Source organism: Lycium barbarum, chromosome 4 (genome assembly GCF_019175385.1).
Source record: "Lycium barbarum isolate Lr01 chromosome 4, ASM1917538v2, whole genome shotgun sequence".
Taxonomy (NCBI): domain Eukaryota; kingdom Viridiplantae; phylum Streptophyta; class Magnoliopsida; order Solanales; family Solanaceae; genus Lycium; species Lycium barbarum.
In genome coordinates this window covers 128,630,049-128,645,926 of record NC_083340.1, presented here as the reverse complement: position 1 = coordinate 128,645,926, position 15,878 = coordinate 128,630,049, and the positions used below count along the sequence as shown (strand labels likewise).

General features: G+C 32.2%; 2 protein-coding genes across 2 annotated transcripts; one reads left to right on the top strand and one right to left on the bottom strand.

Moving 5' to 3' along the window:
- The first annotated feature begins 8,110 nt into the window (after nucleotides 1–8,110).
- Nucleotides 8,111–9,439, top strand: LOC132638580 (anther-specific protein LAT52-like). Its single transcript, XM_060355414.1, has 2 exons — nucleotides 8,111–8,349; nucleotides 8,931–9,439. The coding sequence occupies exons 1-2, from the start codon at nucleotides 8,196–8,198 to the stop codon at nucleotides 9,260–9,262; spliced, it is 486 nt and encodes a 161-aa protein (XP_060211397.1). The 5' UTR covers nucleotides 8,111–8,195; the 3' UTR covers nucleotides 9,263–9,439.
- Nucleotides 9,440–10,335: 896 nt separating this feature from the next.
- Nucleotides 10,336–15,558, bottom strand: LOC132636426 (TPR repeat-containing thioredoxin TTL1-like). Its single transcript, XM_060353280.1, has 7 exons — nucleotides 14,124–15,558; nucleotides 12,664–12,859; nucleotides 12,392–12,573; nucleotides 11,976–12,309; nucleotides 11,681–11,885; nucleotides 11,497–11,603; nucleotides 10,336–11,018 (listed from the first exon to the last, which is right to left on the bottom strand). The coding sequence occupies exons 1-7, from the start codon at nucleotides 15,083–15,085 to the stop codon at nucleotides 10,866–10,868; spliced, it is 2,139 nt and encodes a 712-aa protein (XP_060209263.1). The 5' UTR covers nucleotides 15,086–15,558; the 3' UTR covers nucleotides 10,336–10,865.
- Nucleotides 15,559–15,878: the final 320 nt, after the last annotated feature.

The following is a 15,878-nucleotide window of genomic DNA, read 5'->3' as shown; positions in this document are numbered from 1 at the left end:
TAACTTTTAATTTAAATTGAAAACAAAACTTCATCTAGAATCTGCATGTAATATATAAAATATGTTCCGTGTGAAAAAATCTTATGGGGAGCTTGATCCAAATAAACTTAACCTTATCCAAGCTTTTGAATTGAAAATAACATTGTAACCATGTAGTTAAAAGTTTTGATTGAAAATTAAGTCTCCAAGCAATATGCATTTAAAAAATATACTTTGTGTGATCCAAAGCAATTTATAAGGAGTTTGATTACAAATCAACTCAATACTTATCTAACATTTTGAATTCAAAAAACAAAATTCCAAATTTTAATCATGTGGTTAGATTTTTAAGTCAAGTGGCAAGCTAATATTGGTAGTAAGATTATTTTAATTGAGATAAAAAAAAATTGAAAGATAAAGATGGTTCAAGTTAAACATATGATAATATAGATATATAAAGTCCAAATCGAATTTGAGAGAATCTGGTAATATATATATCATAATGTGTATCTTTGAGTTTATCTCCTTTTTGGAGATAAAGAAATCAAGTTTAAAATAGAAAATTAATAAAAAATTTAAAATTTTAGCAGAAAATATAGTTATAAATTAAATTGAGATATTTATAATTTGATTTCATCACCTTTTGATTCAGAGCAAATTGAATGAATCTTAAGTAATTAGAAAGAAAAAAAATATATATAAACTATTTTTGAATTTTAAACCAAATACCGATACTATAGAAGTGAGACTATTTAACCTTAAATATTAAAACATAACAACATTTTTCAACTCTATTTATTTAAAATTGCATTATATTAGAATTGCTTCGGCAAGTTTCTATAAGCAGTGACAATTTTAAATCAATATGAACTTTTAATTAATCAATTTAAAGAGAATTTCTATTAGGTTTATACCACATTTTAATACTAAAGTAAAATTGATAAGGTTAACCTACTTATCAGGATAAGTAAAATAAAGATAAGGCTTTTTTAATACATTGTTTGAAAAAACTAATCCCAACAAACTGGTGTCATTTTCGAATTTGAATTTAAAAGAATTTTGAATTTGAATGAAGTCCCAACTTTTTGTATATATATATAATTAACGTTAGGCTTCTTCTCTTTTTGTATCGTTCATCATTAGCTACCTTCATGCTTATCAAGTTTCTCCTAACTTGTGTGCTGTTTTTATTGCAGATTTATTTGAAGTCCTTCCATTACTCTGATTATAAGCGATTTGATGAAAATTGATGACGATAAAAAACCTTCGTATAATGATATGTTCCTCCTCGGGCTATTAAAATCATTATTAGAATTTAGACGAGTGTTGTAGAAACAATTTCAACGAGGCTTCATAGTGCAGAGGAGAAAGTATAGTCTCTAAACTTACAAATTTATTTATCTAATTGGGAAAGGTACGATTTCTAGACTTTGTAACTTTTTCTTATGCAACAGTAATAATGAGGGTCTGATATTTACTTTTGAGAGGCTGATTGCTTGCACTTATTCTTGAATGCTTATTCTGATTTTAGCCTGAATGCTTATTCTGATTTTAGTTGACAATATCTTTTAGCATTATTTGTAATTTTAGTTTCATTTAGCTTTTTATTGACCAAAAAATAATTTGATTAAGTTGAATGAATTTAAGGGAGAGGATTTGTTAACAATAAAATATAAGAATATAGTTTGTTTATATAAAAGAATAAAACTAAAGTTTAAGTGACGAAAAATAATGAACAAATAAAAGAACTCCAATAAAAAATGTCATTCTATTATTTGTAGGAGTAAAATAGAAGAGGTAGCAGAAAACTATCTTTTTTAAAAAGGTATTTGAAGTTATACCTGGCTATGCTTGGTTAAATCGTTTGAGAAAATTTTTTGGCGGAGCATTTCTACTTCAAGCTATAATAAGAAGGAAAAAAAAGTTCTTTTGGTATTTCAAACTGATTTAAAATAAAATAACATAAATAAAAAATACTTAAAGATATTATTCATAAAGTATAAACAATGAGATAATTCTTAACCATTGTTTTAAAAGGCAGTGTCAGGACTCGCCCCGGGGCTCGCCTCGGGGCAGGGCAGTGGCAAAACGCCCTGGGGCTAACGTGCGGGGCTTAGTTCCTATGAGGCTTACGCCCTAAGCGCCCAACCGTACGCCCTAAACACGCCTAACGCCCAACGCCCAGGGCTCGCCTAACAGTTCTTACACAAATTATATTTTAAATTCCTTAATTGAAATCATTCACCCTCATAATTGTTTAACAAAATAATGATACTTAATAGTTTTTCATCTATAGAAATAGAAGATTGGGTGTAACTCATATAACAAGTCGTAGTATTGGATATTTACTATTTGAGAACGTCGTGAGGGTGAATATCACTTAATTTTTTAAAAAAAAACACATAGCGGAATTGTACATTTTCACTTGTCATTGGTCATAAGTCCTATGTATCAGAATTATCATATAGTTTTATTTTTTGTTCATGAAGAAGTTATGTTTTAATTGTAATATTGATAAATTTTATTGATTATTTGCTTATAGGGAGATAAAATGAATAGTATGATAGTAATAGTGTTTTAAGAAATTGTGTTTTTTTCCGTGTTTGAAAGTTAAAATGTTAGAATTGATTTGCATTTCATAAAAGCTTTTATTTCATTGTATTGTTTATACTTGTAAAATTATGTTATATATAATTACAAGTTATAAGCGGTGTATAATGGATTGCTTTGATCATTTTTTTGTGAGGATCAAGCGCACTCGCGCTCACACACACACGCACACATACATACATACATACATACATATATATATATATATATATATATTTCATTTATTTACAGTTTTCTTTTATTTTTTTATGTAATTTTATCTATTTAAAAATATTTATTGTAATTATATTATTTTAAGAAATACTAAAAATTAAATACCACATGGGGCTTACGCCCCGTGCCTCGAGGCTTACGCCTCGTCGAGGCGTATGTAAAACGCCCCGCCTTACGCCCCCGCCTTTTAAAACACTGTTCTTAACAATATAATAAAATTTATTGTAAGTGAAAACAAATAATATATCTATCTGTATTAATTATTTACACAATGAGAGAATTCTTACCAATATACTAAATTTATTTAAGAGTAAGAAAATAATATATCTATATGTATTATATATTATACATTGTAATTTTTGTTTTTCCATTTGACTACAAGGAAAAGATGTTTTTTCGGTGGCACCATAAGAAAGTCTTTTTCGCTTGAACCTTGAAAGCATAAGAAATAAACATACTATCTTTTTTCCCGAAAAAGGTGCTTTGGAGTTGTATCAATTTGTATTTGACCAAATTATTTGAAGAATACTTTTGTTAATATTAGAGAAATAATTTTTAAAAAGTATATATGAGTATCAAATTATGGATGACATGCACAATTTAATTTAAGATTAATATACTTAGTGAGATAATAATTTTTATTTTTAGTTACATATTTTCCTACATCGGCTATTGACAACATTCTCTTAGATTATAAATTGGATTTTTAGTAGAATTTAAATAGATACATTTGGACATGTTGGTTTTGATCATGATGCCGATTTTGATTTTCTCAGTAACAACCTCTTGAAAGTATTCGTGTTCACGTGTACTTGTGACAACAATAGTTGCATTACTGTTTGGCTATCATCTATTAGTTCTGGAAATCATACTCTTTTCTCTACATTGTTGATCCTGCTATAATCTTGAGTATTATCTTTGGTTTGAACTTTTCTGACTTAATTTAAGTAAATATTGCCATGAAACTATTTCTTTTAAAATTCTAACTTTGCAGACGATCTATGAAAGGAAGGGAAATATATTACTCTCTCCGTCTCAACTTACGTGACACTTTTTGCTTTTCAAGAGTCAATTTGGCTAAACTTAAAGCTAAATTGAATTAGATTAACTCAATATTTTAAGATTAAAGTTTATATATTTGAAAACTACATGAAAAATACTACAAGTTGCATTTTGAAACACCATGCATTGAGTTTCTTCATTTTTTCTTTATTATTATTGAAAAAAGGTTTTAAAACTATGATAATCATAATGTGAAATATTTTGAAAAAAATAAACCGTATAATTCATATCGATAAATAATTGTGTTTTCTTATTAGTGAATAATCATAAAGAGAATATTCGGAGAGGTTGGTATTATGAAAGAAAAATTGAATATTTTTCTCTCTTAAATTATCCCAATACTAAAAGGAAAATACTGAGTTAAGATATTAAGTCAAGTGACAAGTTAGCAATAAAAGGCGTAACAATTTTTTACAATATTAATAGGCAATATAATAAAGTTAAGCGAGGTTAGTTTTTGAGTTGTAATTAAAAGATAATGTATTAGAACTAAGTATGATTTGCCTAGAATTTGAATTGGAAGATTATATTAAATTTGACTTAAAAGATAAAATTATATTCACATGTCTTGACAGATTAAGCAAATAAATATAGAAGTCAACTAATTAGTAATTATTTTTTAATATCATAACCTTTTCTAAATATTTCAATTTTATACGATAAGAATATTCTTTCCATATAAAAAATGTTTAAATTAATTGCAATTGTGATAGGATATTAAGTGTCAAATTAAATTTTTAATATAATTTTTTTACTTAAGTATAAATCATTGATGACGTTAAATTTATTATCTTAATAGTTATATTTATTATCTAAAAAAATTGATTTTATATCAAACACATAAGTAACTATTTTTTTAAGATTAATTTCCTTTGAGACCAACCGCGCATCGCGCGGGTACGAATACTAGTTTAGAAAATAGAAGAATAAGAATTATTTGAATCTGAGATGAGATATTTTTATTTTCTATCTCTATTATAGATATGTTTTTTTTTAAAAAAAATTATTATTCATAAAATAATCCCTTGTTGGACAAGGCAGAAGAATCACTGCAGGTACCATAAAATTCATCCCTGGATGCCAAAATTTTATTTTATTTCTACCAATATTTTTTTTCGCGAATAAGATATTTTTCGTATTGTTTATATTTTTGGTGTAAAAAAGTTTTCTATTTCTATTTTATAGGTATTATAAGTGCTTTAAATTAAACCATTTGAAAACATAAATTATTTCAAATTGTGTAGATTTGGAAACCTCATGATGATGGTGGCATTAGGCAAATTACAAAATTGAATTTGTGGCATCACTAATTTTTTTAATATAAATTCAAATTTTTTTGCAGTTTAACTTCTTTCATGCTACTACATATTCAAGTTATAGTTTAATTAAAATTCAAATATATGATCACAAATTGAGTTTATCAATTATTCTTATAAAATTTTATCATTACCAAAGAATAAAATAGAGAATGCGATGAAGTTATTTTTTTTTTTTTTTTGAAAAACAAATGTAGTCAAATGCATTTTATTAAGATATGAAAGGATAAGTTTAGGCAATAGTAAGAGGTCTAAATGAACTCTTCAGCCGTGAGTTTCTAGCTTTACCACCCAGATAATCATTCCACAATATTAATAAAAGGATGACCTCCATTTCAGTTAAGATTCATATTCATTAGGCATATAAAATAACTAAAAGATTCTTCAACATAAAAATACTTAAATATTGAGATAAATATTGTTAGCTATAATACATGGATTCACAAACCTTGTAATGGTTGCATGGATTTGATCTCTCTGCAAATAAGAGAACAACAATACAGGTTAGGAATTAGTATATAACTTTGAAAAGTAAGCAAATAAAAACAATTCATTATTACATATCACGAGTTAGTATTATAATTTTCAAAAGTATACAAAAAAAGAAAGAAAGATATATATATGAATCCACTTTCACGTTCTTCCCTTTGCATAAGCAAGCATTAAAATCTCAGTCTAAACAAAGTGATATGATAGCATTCGTCGCCATATATATATATAAGGTAACTTTTGAGTAGCAAATAATTAAATTAAGAAGCTCACATTATACACACGCAAACAAAATGGAGATCATGTTACATATACGAATTTATCCGTGTACACATTCACGTTGCATTGTTTATCAGTATACGCGTCCTGCATTTACAAAAGAGAGGCATGGACCGAACCGCTGCTTGGACTACTAAACAGTATATGTTCGTCCTCTAATCTTGCTCTGTCTCCGATTACTAAATTCAAGTTTCTTGTATCTTCTCCACTCTTCCGACCTTTGAAATTTATGCAACAGTGAGGGTTAGCGATGCGCCGTCCGATATTCACGTTGTGTTGTTTGTGCATGTGACCGAAAATGACCAACGGGACATGATATGGAGCATCCTCTTTTAATTGGGCTAAGGCTTGCGATAGAGCTAAACAAAATGAACGATCATGTGCTCATGAAACAAATTGTTCCATCGAAGTTGAGCAGATTTGATTAATTATATACATATGTCAAGTTTAGTTGAGCAAATATGGTGGTGTGAGGGCGTGTGATCGTGGGGATGGAATGGGGAAGTGGAAGTAGTTGTTTGATGGAAAACTACCTACCATGTTTCAAGTGGAAAGACACCCTCTTTGTTTTGTTTTGATACACAGTTTAAATTTCAAATTTTATGTATAAACATGTCTTAAAATACGGTGTCTAAGAACGTGTTGTATCTGTAAAGAAAAATAACCACCACGATTAATAGTATCTTTTTTTTTTTCTTTTTCCTTTTTGGTTTCTCCATTACAGAAATATTACGTGCATTGGATGTTGCGGGATTACCATCATTCAATTCAAAATGTTTACAGTGAAAATTTAAATAAAAATCAAAATTTTAACATTCAAAAGTTATACTGTATTAGGTACAAAAGGTAGTTAGCTTTGTCTAAAAATATAACATTTGGCTTCTATTTGAGATGCCACTTGGATTTTTTAAAACTTAGTTATTAGAGTTAGTTTTTTGTTCTAAAATTGTACACATGTCAAGATCTACTTATACCACTTGGCTTAATCCTAGGCTAGACTATCCTGTTTTCAATAATATATAGAATATATATAAACCAATTATCCTAAACTAACAATGAAATAAACCAATTATCCTAAACTAACTCCTAGAATGTAGGAATACGTAACCAATAGCTAATACAAAACTGACGCTTAAAATAACTAAAGAAACCTAATCCTAATCAAACGTGAATCCTAAGTAGTAGTACTCAATAATAAAATAATATTTCTGATGAGTAATTAATAATACTTTCAAATAGTACAATAAATTTGTGCAATACGATCAATCATTAGGACCTTTCATATTTTGATGGAAAAATTATTATTTTCATAATTATTTTAACAAGGTTAAAATTTGAATGGTGACACCAGAAAATCCAATTTGTGCAAATCACCCAAATTTAATACAATAATTTTGTAAAAAAGATTATCTATAATTCTTGAATCACTAATTGGTATACAATTTTCAATCTGAAAAAGTCAAAGATATAGAGATTATTTCAAGGAGTCTTTATGCTTAATATCAACAACACAATTGAGCCCGTCCATAGCACAATCATTATTGGTAAACTTACATAAATAACCTTATGTATCTCATATACAAGAAGAAGAAGCTAGGAAAAATATGTAAGAAAACTAATGTGGTTGGCTAGGTTTGAACTTGGGCGGGCAAGAGCAGAGCCACACCCAATAGCCACTCCAGCCACAGAAGCTTGATGCATTTTGATATAACTACGAATGATAATTTACAAACTCACTGTAGCTACTAAATATAAATAAATTAAAAGGTAGTTATTATCAATAATTACCTCTTAAAAGTAGCTATGCCAAGTAATTATTCCATCATTATTTCACTAGTATTTATATAGGGGTAATGATATTTAAAAAAAAAAAAAAACTCAAAGGTTTGATGAAACGATAATGATAAATTACTTCACTAAATAAATGAGCTTCAAAATATTATGTCCCGTCAAATGGAAATTTCCATATTGTTAATTAAGACTGTGGTTTCAAGGAGTCTATAAAGTATTTCTCTCAACCAAATAAAATTAGTATAAAACAAAAGAACAAGTCAATTGCTTCCTAACCTCATATTAAATATAGGATCATCCTAAAATTGCTCCAGGATCAATCGCTCTACCGTTGTTCCTTAAGCTCTTTTCTCCCTATAAATAGTTGAAATATCATTTGTATTCAAATCGTGACACACATCAAGAGAAGAAAGAAAAACAAAAAATTAAAAAAAACCAAAGAAACCAAAAAGGAAAATGGCAAAGGCTGTTTTGCTCCTTTCTGCACTTTGCATTTTGGCCTTTGCCAACTTGGCTCAATGCCATGATCAGGTCCTCAATGTTGAAGGCAGTGTCTATTGTGACACTTGCCGTGTTCAATTTGAGACCAGACTCAGCGAGTACATCGAAGGTATGAATATCGTGATATGAATGTTGTAAATATGTAAAAAAAAAAAAAAAGTGTTAGCAATTTAAAACAATAACTCCTTAGATGCATGAAACATATGATATTAGAACAAAAAATTTCATATTGATTAGTTAGAAAATTGCCATACCAGTTTGAGCTATGTTGGATTGACTAATGTATATTGAAGAAGACAAAATGCATGTATATACTATGGAATTGAGAAGGGGGGACTATGGGTCGTCACATCATGCTTTAGCCAACACTCACTGCCTTGCTAGACTCACCAAGCACATGACGTGCACGGTTCAACAACAATTTACACTTATATTGGGCTCTCGTTATAGATTACCATAAAATCCGCAAAGGTAAGACATAAATAAAATCTTTCAAAGTAATAGAATGTCAGTCCACTTTTTTCTAACATGTTAGGTTCATTAATTTACAGAGCTAAATGGTGTCAATTGTTCGAATAGTTTTTAGATGCTATAGCGAAATGCTATTATAGAAAACATATGACATAGTATAACATGAAAAATAGGTTCCAATGAAAACTTGGTTGTTATAGTAAAATGTTGTTTGTATAGGTGCAACGGTGAGGCTGGTGTGCAGAGACATTGAGACAGAAAAGGAGACATACACAGTAGAAGGTGTGACAGACAAGAATGGCAAATACACGCTAAAAGTAGAAGGTGACCATGAGAATTCACTTTGTGATGTGGGTATTGTCAAGAGCCCAAGAGAGGATTGCAAGGACCCTGCTCTTGGTTTTGAGAACTCAAGAGTTGTGTGCAGTGGAAATGTTGGCATGCACAATCCAACTCGTTTTGCTAACCCACTTTTCTTCATGAAGAGCGAGTCTGTTGCTGGATGCAAAGAGGTTCTTGATGAGTTGGGTTTATTCCCACTTGAATTTTAACTAAATTATATATTAGCTTTTGCCCTTTTTGTTGATTTGGTGAATCAAGAAGAAGGAAAAAAAAAGTGTTGATGACTTCTCCTGTATGTGTACTCACCATGGACTGAAAAGTTCAATGAATTGTTAATGAATAAGGAGTTTTCATGAGTAGCTTCTAATTGTGATGCTTCTTACAGACTTTTGGTTTTCTCTTTGTGTTTGGAAGTGGTTGATGCTCGATCTTTTACATCCTTCTTTGTTATCTTTCTGTTTTCATAACAAATTTTGGCATGTTAATATTTGTCACAAACACAATCATTTTTCTCAAACAGTTTGCGCAGACATTGAGAATTTAAAGTAGTGGGCGACTGGTTTGGGTTGATTTTGTGCCTCCATTTGGAGTTTGTCCCTATTGTAAAAGGTTCTTCAAATATGAAATTACAGCACCTATTCAGGAGGCAAGGAATCGGCTTCCAAGGAGTATCTTGATTGAAAGTCCATATTTTTCTATTTTCCTGAACAACATTAGACTCAAATCTAATATTTGATCATATATTTCTTCTCAACCTTGCAAACATCATTATATTGTTGTCTAACGTTTGCAATAACATACCTAGCTTTATTGCGAGCCAAAAACCCAACTTATATGCTCCATTTCTTTATTTATGGAGATTCTATCATTTTAGACCACGGTCTAATGTTTTCTCGGATGATTTTCAATTTTCAAAAGGTCCATAAATTACAAGAGAAATAAAAGATGATCATTTACTAAACAACTATCCTAAAAAACTATCCCAAAAAGAGAAATGAAGTTTGCAACTTAAATGCATACATGTGAGAGATTTTACAATGAAGATGGACTAATAGAACCTTTAGAAGGGGAGACCCAGAAGGCCAGACAAGACCGATATGCCAAAAAATGAAATGAAATAAACCCTACCCCTAGAACAACTTTATCAACTTAGCAGTACATTGGCAATGTGCAGCATATTATTGAGATTACAAGGACTGATTGTCCCTACTGAAATTCAACAGCTTTTCTTCAGGAGGCGTTAATAAAAAAGAAAAGCAAAGTATAGCAAGACAAATGGAAATGGAAAAAAATGACAAACTTTATTGATAGAATAATTTATCAAAGTAACATCAATATCAACAATTTCGTCCTCCAATATTGTTGATGCCCAATAATCAATATCCCTTCCTTCGTTTCCAATGCTTTTGTATATATCATCACATATATACAATGTGTAGATCTTCATCTACAACCAGCCAGCTAGCCAGCCACTTCTCTTTAAGTGTTCAGCCATCCATATGGCCAAAAAATAAATTTGACATGTTTCACTAGTTCTCCTCAAACATAAGATGGATTATACTTAGGGAGGCAATCCTATGAAGTGTAAAGAAAAAGAAAAAGAGGATGGAAAAAGTTGGATGAAATAAATAACTAAAAGGATGAAAACAGAGACTAAACCATCGCTCTAAAGGACACCAGCATTTGAATTGGCTCCTATGAGATCATTACGTGGTATCTCTGATTCACGTCACAGGCGATATCAATCCTTTTAGGTGGGAGAGCAGAGCAAGGCTAATAGGCGAAGAAGCAAAGTAAATGGCAACCATGGTCTTAAATAGTGTAATGCCTCACCAAGGACTCCAACACCTCTGGATTTGGAGAAACCATTTCCTTCATGCAGTTTCCCTGTTTGTAAATCTTAAATGTTGGTAGGACTTTGACATTCTCAGCAGTAGCAACTGCCGGGCTTTCATCCACATCCACCTTCAGTAGATATAGAAGATTAATATAAAGCTTTCTCTCCTCTGCCATGCATATAAAATCATAAGAAAGATATAACCCTATTTTCAAACATGGCGGTTTCTTGGTCATAGATAAAAGCTGTAAGGGATCGTTTGGTTGCTGGTTAGGAAGTGAATTATTCATGTATTAAAACCAGCATAATTAGTACCATGTTTGAGAGCATTTTAGTTGCTATGTATAAAATTCAGTACACCAAGTACGGGGTTTGGTTACCAGCTTACAGTCCCGCATAACAAATACATGTATAAATTACGAGGGAATCTATGTAACATTTTATGCATGGTAGAAAATGGAATAACTAAACCCTACACAACTAATCCCTGCACAATTGATCCCTGCATTACTAATACCTGCGTAACTCTAACCAGCAACCAACAACCAGACGATCCCTAGGTACTCTATACCCCACCAACACAAGAAATTGCCCGTCATTGCTTACCTTGAGAAAATGTATGGAAGGATATTTAGAGCTTAATGTATGTAAAATCGGAGATATCTGCTTGCATTGTAGGTTTGATGCCGCTTCAAAATAGACAACAAATGCACCTGCAGTTTCCAATATAATAATTGAATCATAAGTAAATAACAACGTGAGGATCCGATAAGGATGCAGGGAAGCTTACCAGGTGATGAGATTGCAGCTCGAAATTGCTCGAGACCTGAGACCAACTCCACCTCCCCAACAAATTTCATATTGTAAACATCTTCGCCACGTGATTTCTTTAATGCAACTTGGGCATGGAACAATGATTCAGCAACTTCATTGTCATATGGGAGTGCTTTCCTCAAAACTTCATAATCTCTAACAGTTTCAGCCCATCTTTCTAGCTATAATTGGAGAAACTAGCAAGTGAGAACAAATTAAAAGTTTTCAAGGAAAACATACCCCATATAAGGATTTGAGGGTAGGTCTGTCACCTTGGTGTTTGAGGAAGCCTTTCGAAGTAGGGCTTTAGTATAATTTGGCTGAATACAGAGAGCTTGATCGCAATCATCCACTGATTTTTCCCACTGCCTAAGTTTGTACCAGCAAGCTGCTCTGTTGCAGTATAGAACTGCATTTGAAGAATCAAGCCTGAGACCTTCCCCATAAGCCGCACAAGCTTCAGTATATCTCTCAGATTTAAATAAATTGTTGCCACGAGCACGAGCTCGTCCCACCAATCTCACATTCTTGGATAAAACTGAAACTTCAATACTTTGAGGGTCAATCTGTCCAGCTCTTTCAATGGTGGTAAGTGCATTTTCAAACCTACAAATATTCATGATTCATTTGTTTACCGCTGCTGAACCTCCTATTCTGTTACAATTTAAGCAAATAAGTCTTAACTCACCTTCCCAAAGCCATTTCCAGTTGAGACTGAACAAAGAGTAGGTATGCTTCAGAAAGCATCCCAAAGTTTTTTGACTGGGATCCCAAAGTAGATGATTCAAGCTTGTGAGCATTTGATAGGCTCAATTCAGCATCCTCTAATCGGTGTAGCTTCAGAAGAGCTTCCGCTCTACATGCAAGTAGCTGTGAATTCAATTTCAATAATTCAGTAACAGCACTTAACTTTTCATGCAGTTTTTTCTTCACATAGACTGAATTTTATCATTGCTTTACCTGAGGAGATGCATCGGCTCCAAAAGCAATTGCTGCATCAGCTTCTCTTAACGTACTCCACCAATCAGCAACCCTACGGGCATCAGTGCATTTTCCAATATGTTTCTCCACTCCTTGCAACTTCAGCAAATCACCGTGATCTGGCTGATGCCCCATGATACACATATGATTTCTGGCATTTTCAACCTGTCCTAAACTGTAAGTCTAACAGGAATTAGGTGGCTTTCAAAAAAATGAAATAAAGGAACTTCTAACAACATAATACAGATAGGACGTGGTAGACTGCTGTAGCAAGTTTAATTAAGAATTCTTGAAGAAAATTATATGGTTGATAAAGAATTGTTGGCGGCTAAAAAATCACTAATAGGACTTAAGAGGGGAAAGGAAAAGAAGTATTAACTTCCGAGTGAAAAGTCGGGAAAAACCAAAAGAAAAAAGAACTAGAAAACCATGCTACATATAATGCTTGGGCAGCAAAAAGATATCGCACTTCACCAACACCACCTACAAATAATAGTCATGACGGAAGACAAGGCGTTGAACAAGGATGCTTCCGATTTATTTAGGAGCCGTTTGGCTATGAATAAGGTTTGTAATATTCGAAATAATATTTAGATATTATCTCAAATAAGTGTTTGTTTATCAAACTGACCCATTATTTCAACTTCAAACTTGTAATATAGAAACTGAAGTTTGAAAAACAGGTTTTAGGAGTTTTTCAAGTTTTCACTAACAAAACTTCAAATCTGTTTTCATCGTCCAAACTCAACTTCCAAATACTCTTTTTCAACTTAACTTCAAATATTATTTTCTTTCAAATCTCCACCAAAATATGTCCAAATGCCTACTGACAGTCCATTGCCAACTACCACTCAAGAGAGCCAATAAACCAACAGTGAAGTCGCCCTAAAACTGAACAACAACAAGGTTTCCTAACCTGCTAATAAATGACAACCAGGAACTGGAAGGAAAGGACAACCCTATATAAAGGACCAAACAGAGAGAATATGTAACAGGGACAATGGTCATAGTAATCCAAATAGTCAAAATCATTGACTGTATATCTTCCAAGGGAATTGGATCTGATAAATGACAAAATGAACCAGTTGGTACCAATCAAGATCTCTTTTTTACTCACACACCTATTGAACTTACACACCTATTGTGAGTTTAACTCCATACCACTAGACTATGAACCTTTGTAGGCAACACTAAGATCAGTCATCACATCTGGTAGATCCCGGTTTGAGATTTGGCAGGTTAACAGACACACAATGCATCAGCTAAGAAAGTTCGATAGTATCAAAAAACCATGTTGGCAATGTGAATACACTTAACACATTTAATCATAATCCCACATAAAAGCTACAGAAATTTCACAGCACTGCTAAAATAGTATATGATAATTAATATTCAAACATGCTTATAGATTAAAAAGATCTCAACATTACTACACTTACCAAAGTAGCAATGATCCTAGCCTTTGATGTGCCCTAAAATATGAAGGATCCAACCTAATAGCTTCCTCACATTCCTTCACAGCTTCCACCACCTGTTTCAGACCGATCAACGCAGCTGCTCGATTACAATGGCACGCAGCATTTCCTGGACAAATCGCTATCGCTTTATCATAAAAACTTAAAGCCTCAGTAAAATTCCCCTTCTTGTAATTCTCATTCCCTATTCTCTTTAACTCTTCTGGATCATAATTTTTTTCTTTCACAAGACCACTATCAACACCACCAATACTGCCACGAATTATGTTCCCGTGCAAGTAATTTCCGGTTCCTGATGACCCCAAAATGTCACTTTTCGATGACTTATTACTAGGAATAGCAGTTTTAAAATTACCCTTCTTCTTCAACTCTTCTTGATCATAACTTTTTTCTTTCACAACACCGCTATCGACACCACCAATACCGCCCCGAATTATACTACCATGACCATAATTCCCAGTTCTTGATGACCCCAAAATGTCATTTTTCGCAGACTTATTACTAGGAATAGTAGTTTTCAAGATTTTACCTGAAGGGCAAATATTACCAATTGGAAATGAACTTACAGAACTTTTACCAGAGTAGATTAACGGGTAAGAATCAGACCTGGAACGGGTATGACCCGGTTTAAACCGACGTGAGCTTTCTACTGACCCGGAAAGCTCACCTGAGTAATTCGGGTTGACCCGGTTTGGGTTTTGACCCGACATTGACCCCGATGAGCTGGAACTGCTAGTTGTTGAAGTGGCGGGTCGGGTCGGTAAAGTTGAAACGGGTGATCCAAGATCCAGTTCTTTGAAATCAGGTTTGTTAATGTCGGTGCTACCATTGTTGTTAGGTTCAGTGTAATTCAGAGAGTTTCGAAACCGATCAGTTAGCCCATCAACGAGGCACATTTCTGATATGGGGTTTCTTGAATTCGACATTTTTGAAAACTCAATCGAGGTTGGGGTCGAATTCCAGAGAGAGTAAATGTACTTGTTCGGTGTAATACCCAACTTTCCTAAAATTCAATAAGGTTGGGGTCAAATTTCACAGAGAATACAATCGAGAAATATAGTTGTTCAGTGTAATATCCAACTTAAAGTCTTAATTTCTAGGGAAAGAAATGTATATGTAATATATTCCCTAGAAAGTTTTAATTTCTAGGGAAAGTGGGGTTCAATGTCCTTTTCTTTCTATTGCTTATCACTGTATATGTAATGCAATGTGTGTTTGGATTAGTTTCTCTGTGTGTAAGGGAATGTTGGAGTATTATTTGTTTTGAATGTAAGTGGCACTCAATAATAATAAGAGAAAGAAAGAAAGAAAGAGAAAAGGAGAAGGTGGGGGATCTCGTGAGTATATAAAAGGAAGAAGCAAAGAATGAATGCTAGCGTTGGCAAAAGACAGACAGACAGACAGAAACAGAAGGAAATTACAAGAGATTTTAATTATGGGTTTTACGAGAGAGAGGGAACAGTGAAGAAGAAAAAAGAAGTGTTTCGTGGGTTCGAAAAAATAACAAAAGCTAAATATAAAATTATTGATGAGAATCAAACCTAGGATGATAGAGACAATTTTGAACACCCTAAACCACTTGAGCTAATTTTTTTACATTTATTTAGAGTGTTCAAAAGTTAATATATGTTAAACATAGAAAATCGACCCTATATATACACTGAAAATTTTTGCCGAGGATGTTCGGGTGAACACCCTCGGCATCATGTAAATCTGCCC

What these genes read in the sequence shown, in the direction of transcription:
- LOC132638580 (XM_060355414.1), top strand. Translation starts at nt 8,196, where the DNA reads ATGGCAAAGGCTGTTTTGCTCCTTTCTGCACTTTGCATTTTGGCCTTT. An exon ending in ACTCAGCGAGTACATCGAAG is followed by an intron (nt 8,350 to 8,930) that starts GTATGAATATCG and finishes TTGTTTGTATAG; the next exon opens with GTGCAACGGTGAGGCTGGTG.
- LOC132636426 (XM_060353280.1), bottom strand. Translation starts at nt 15,085, where the DNA reads ATGTCGAATTCAAGAAACCCCATATCAGAAATGTGCCTCGTTGATGGG. An exon ending in AGCTGCAATCTCATCACCTG is followed by an intron (nt 11,604 to 11,680) that starts GTAAGCTTCCCT and finishes TGGAAACTGCAG; the next exon opens with GTGCATTTGTTGTCTATTTT. An exon ending in CTTCCATACATTTTCTCAAG is followed by an intron (nt 11,019 to 11,496) that starts GTAAGCAATGAC and finishes TATCTACTGAAG; the next exon opens with GTGGATGTGGATGAAAGCCC.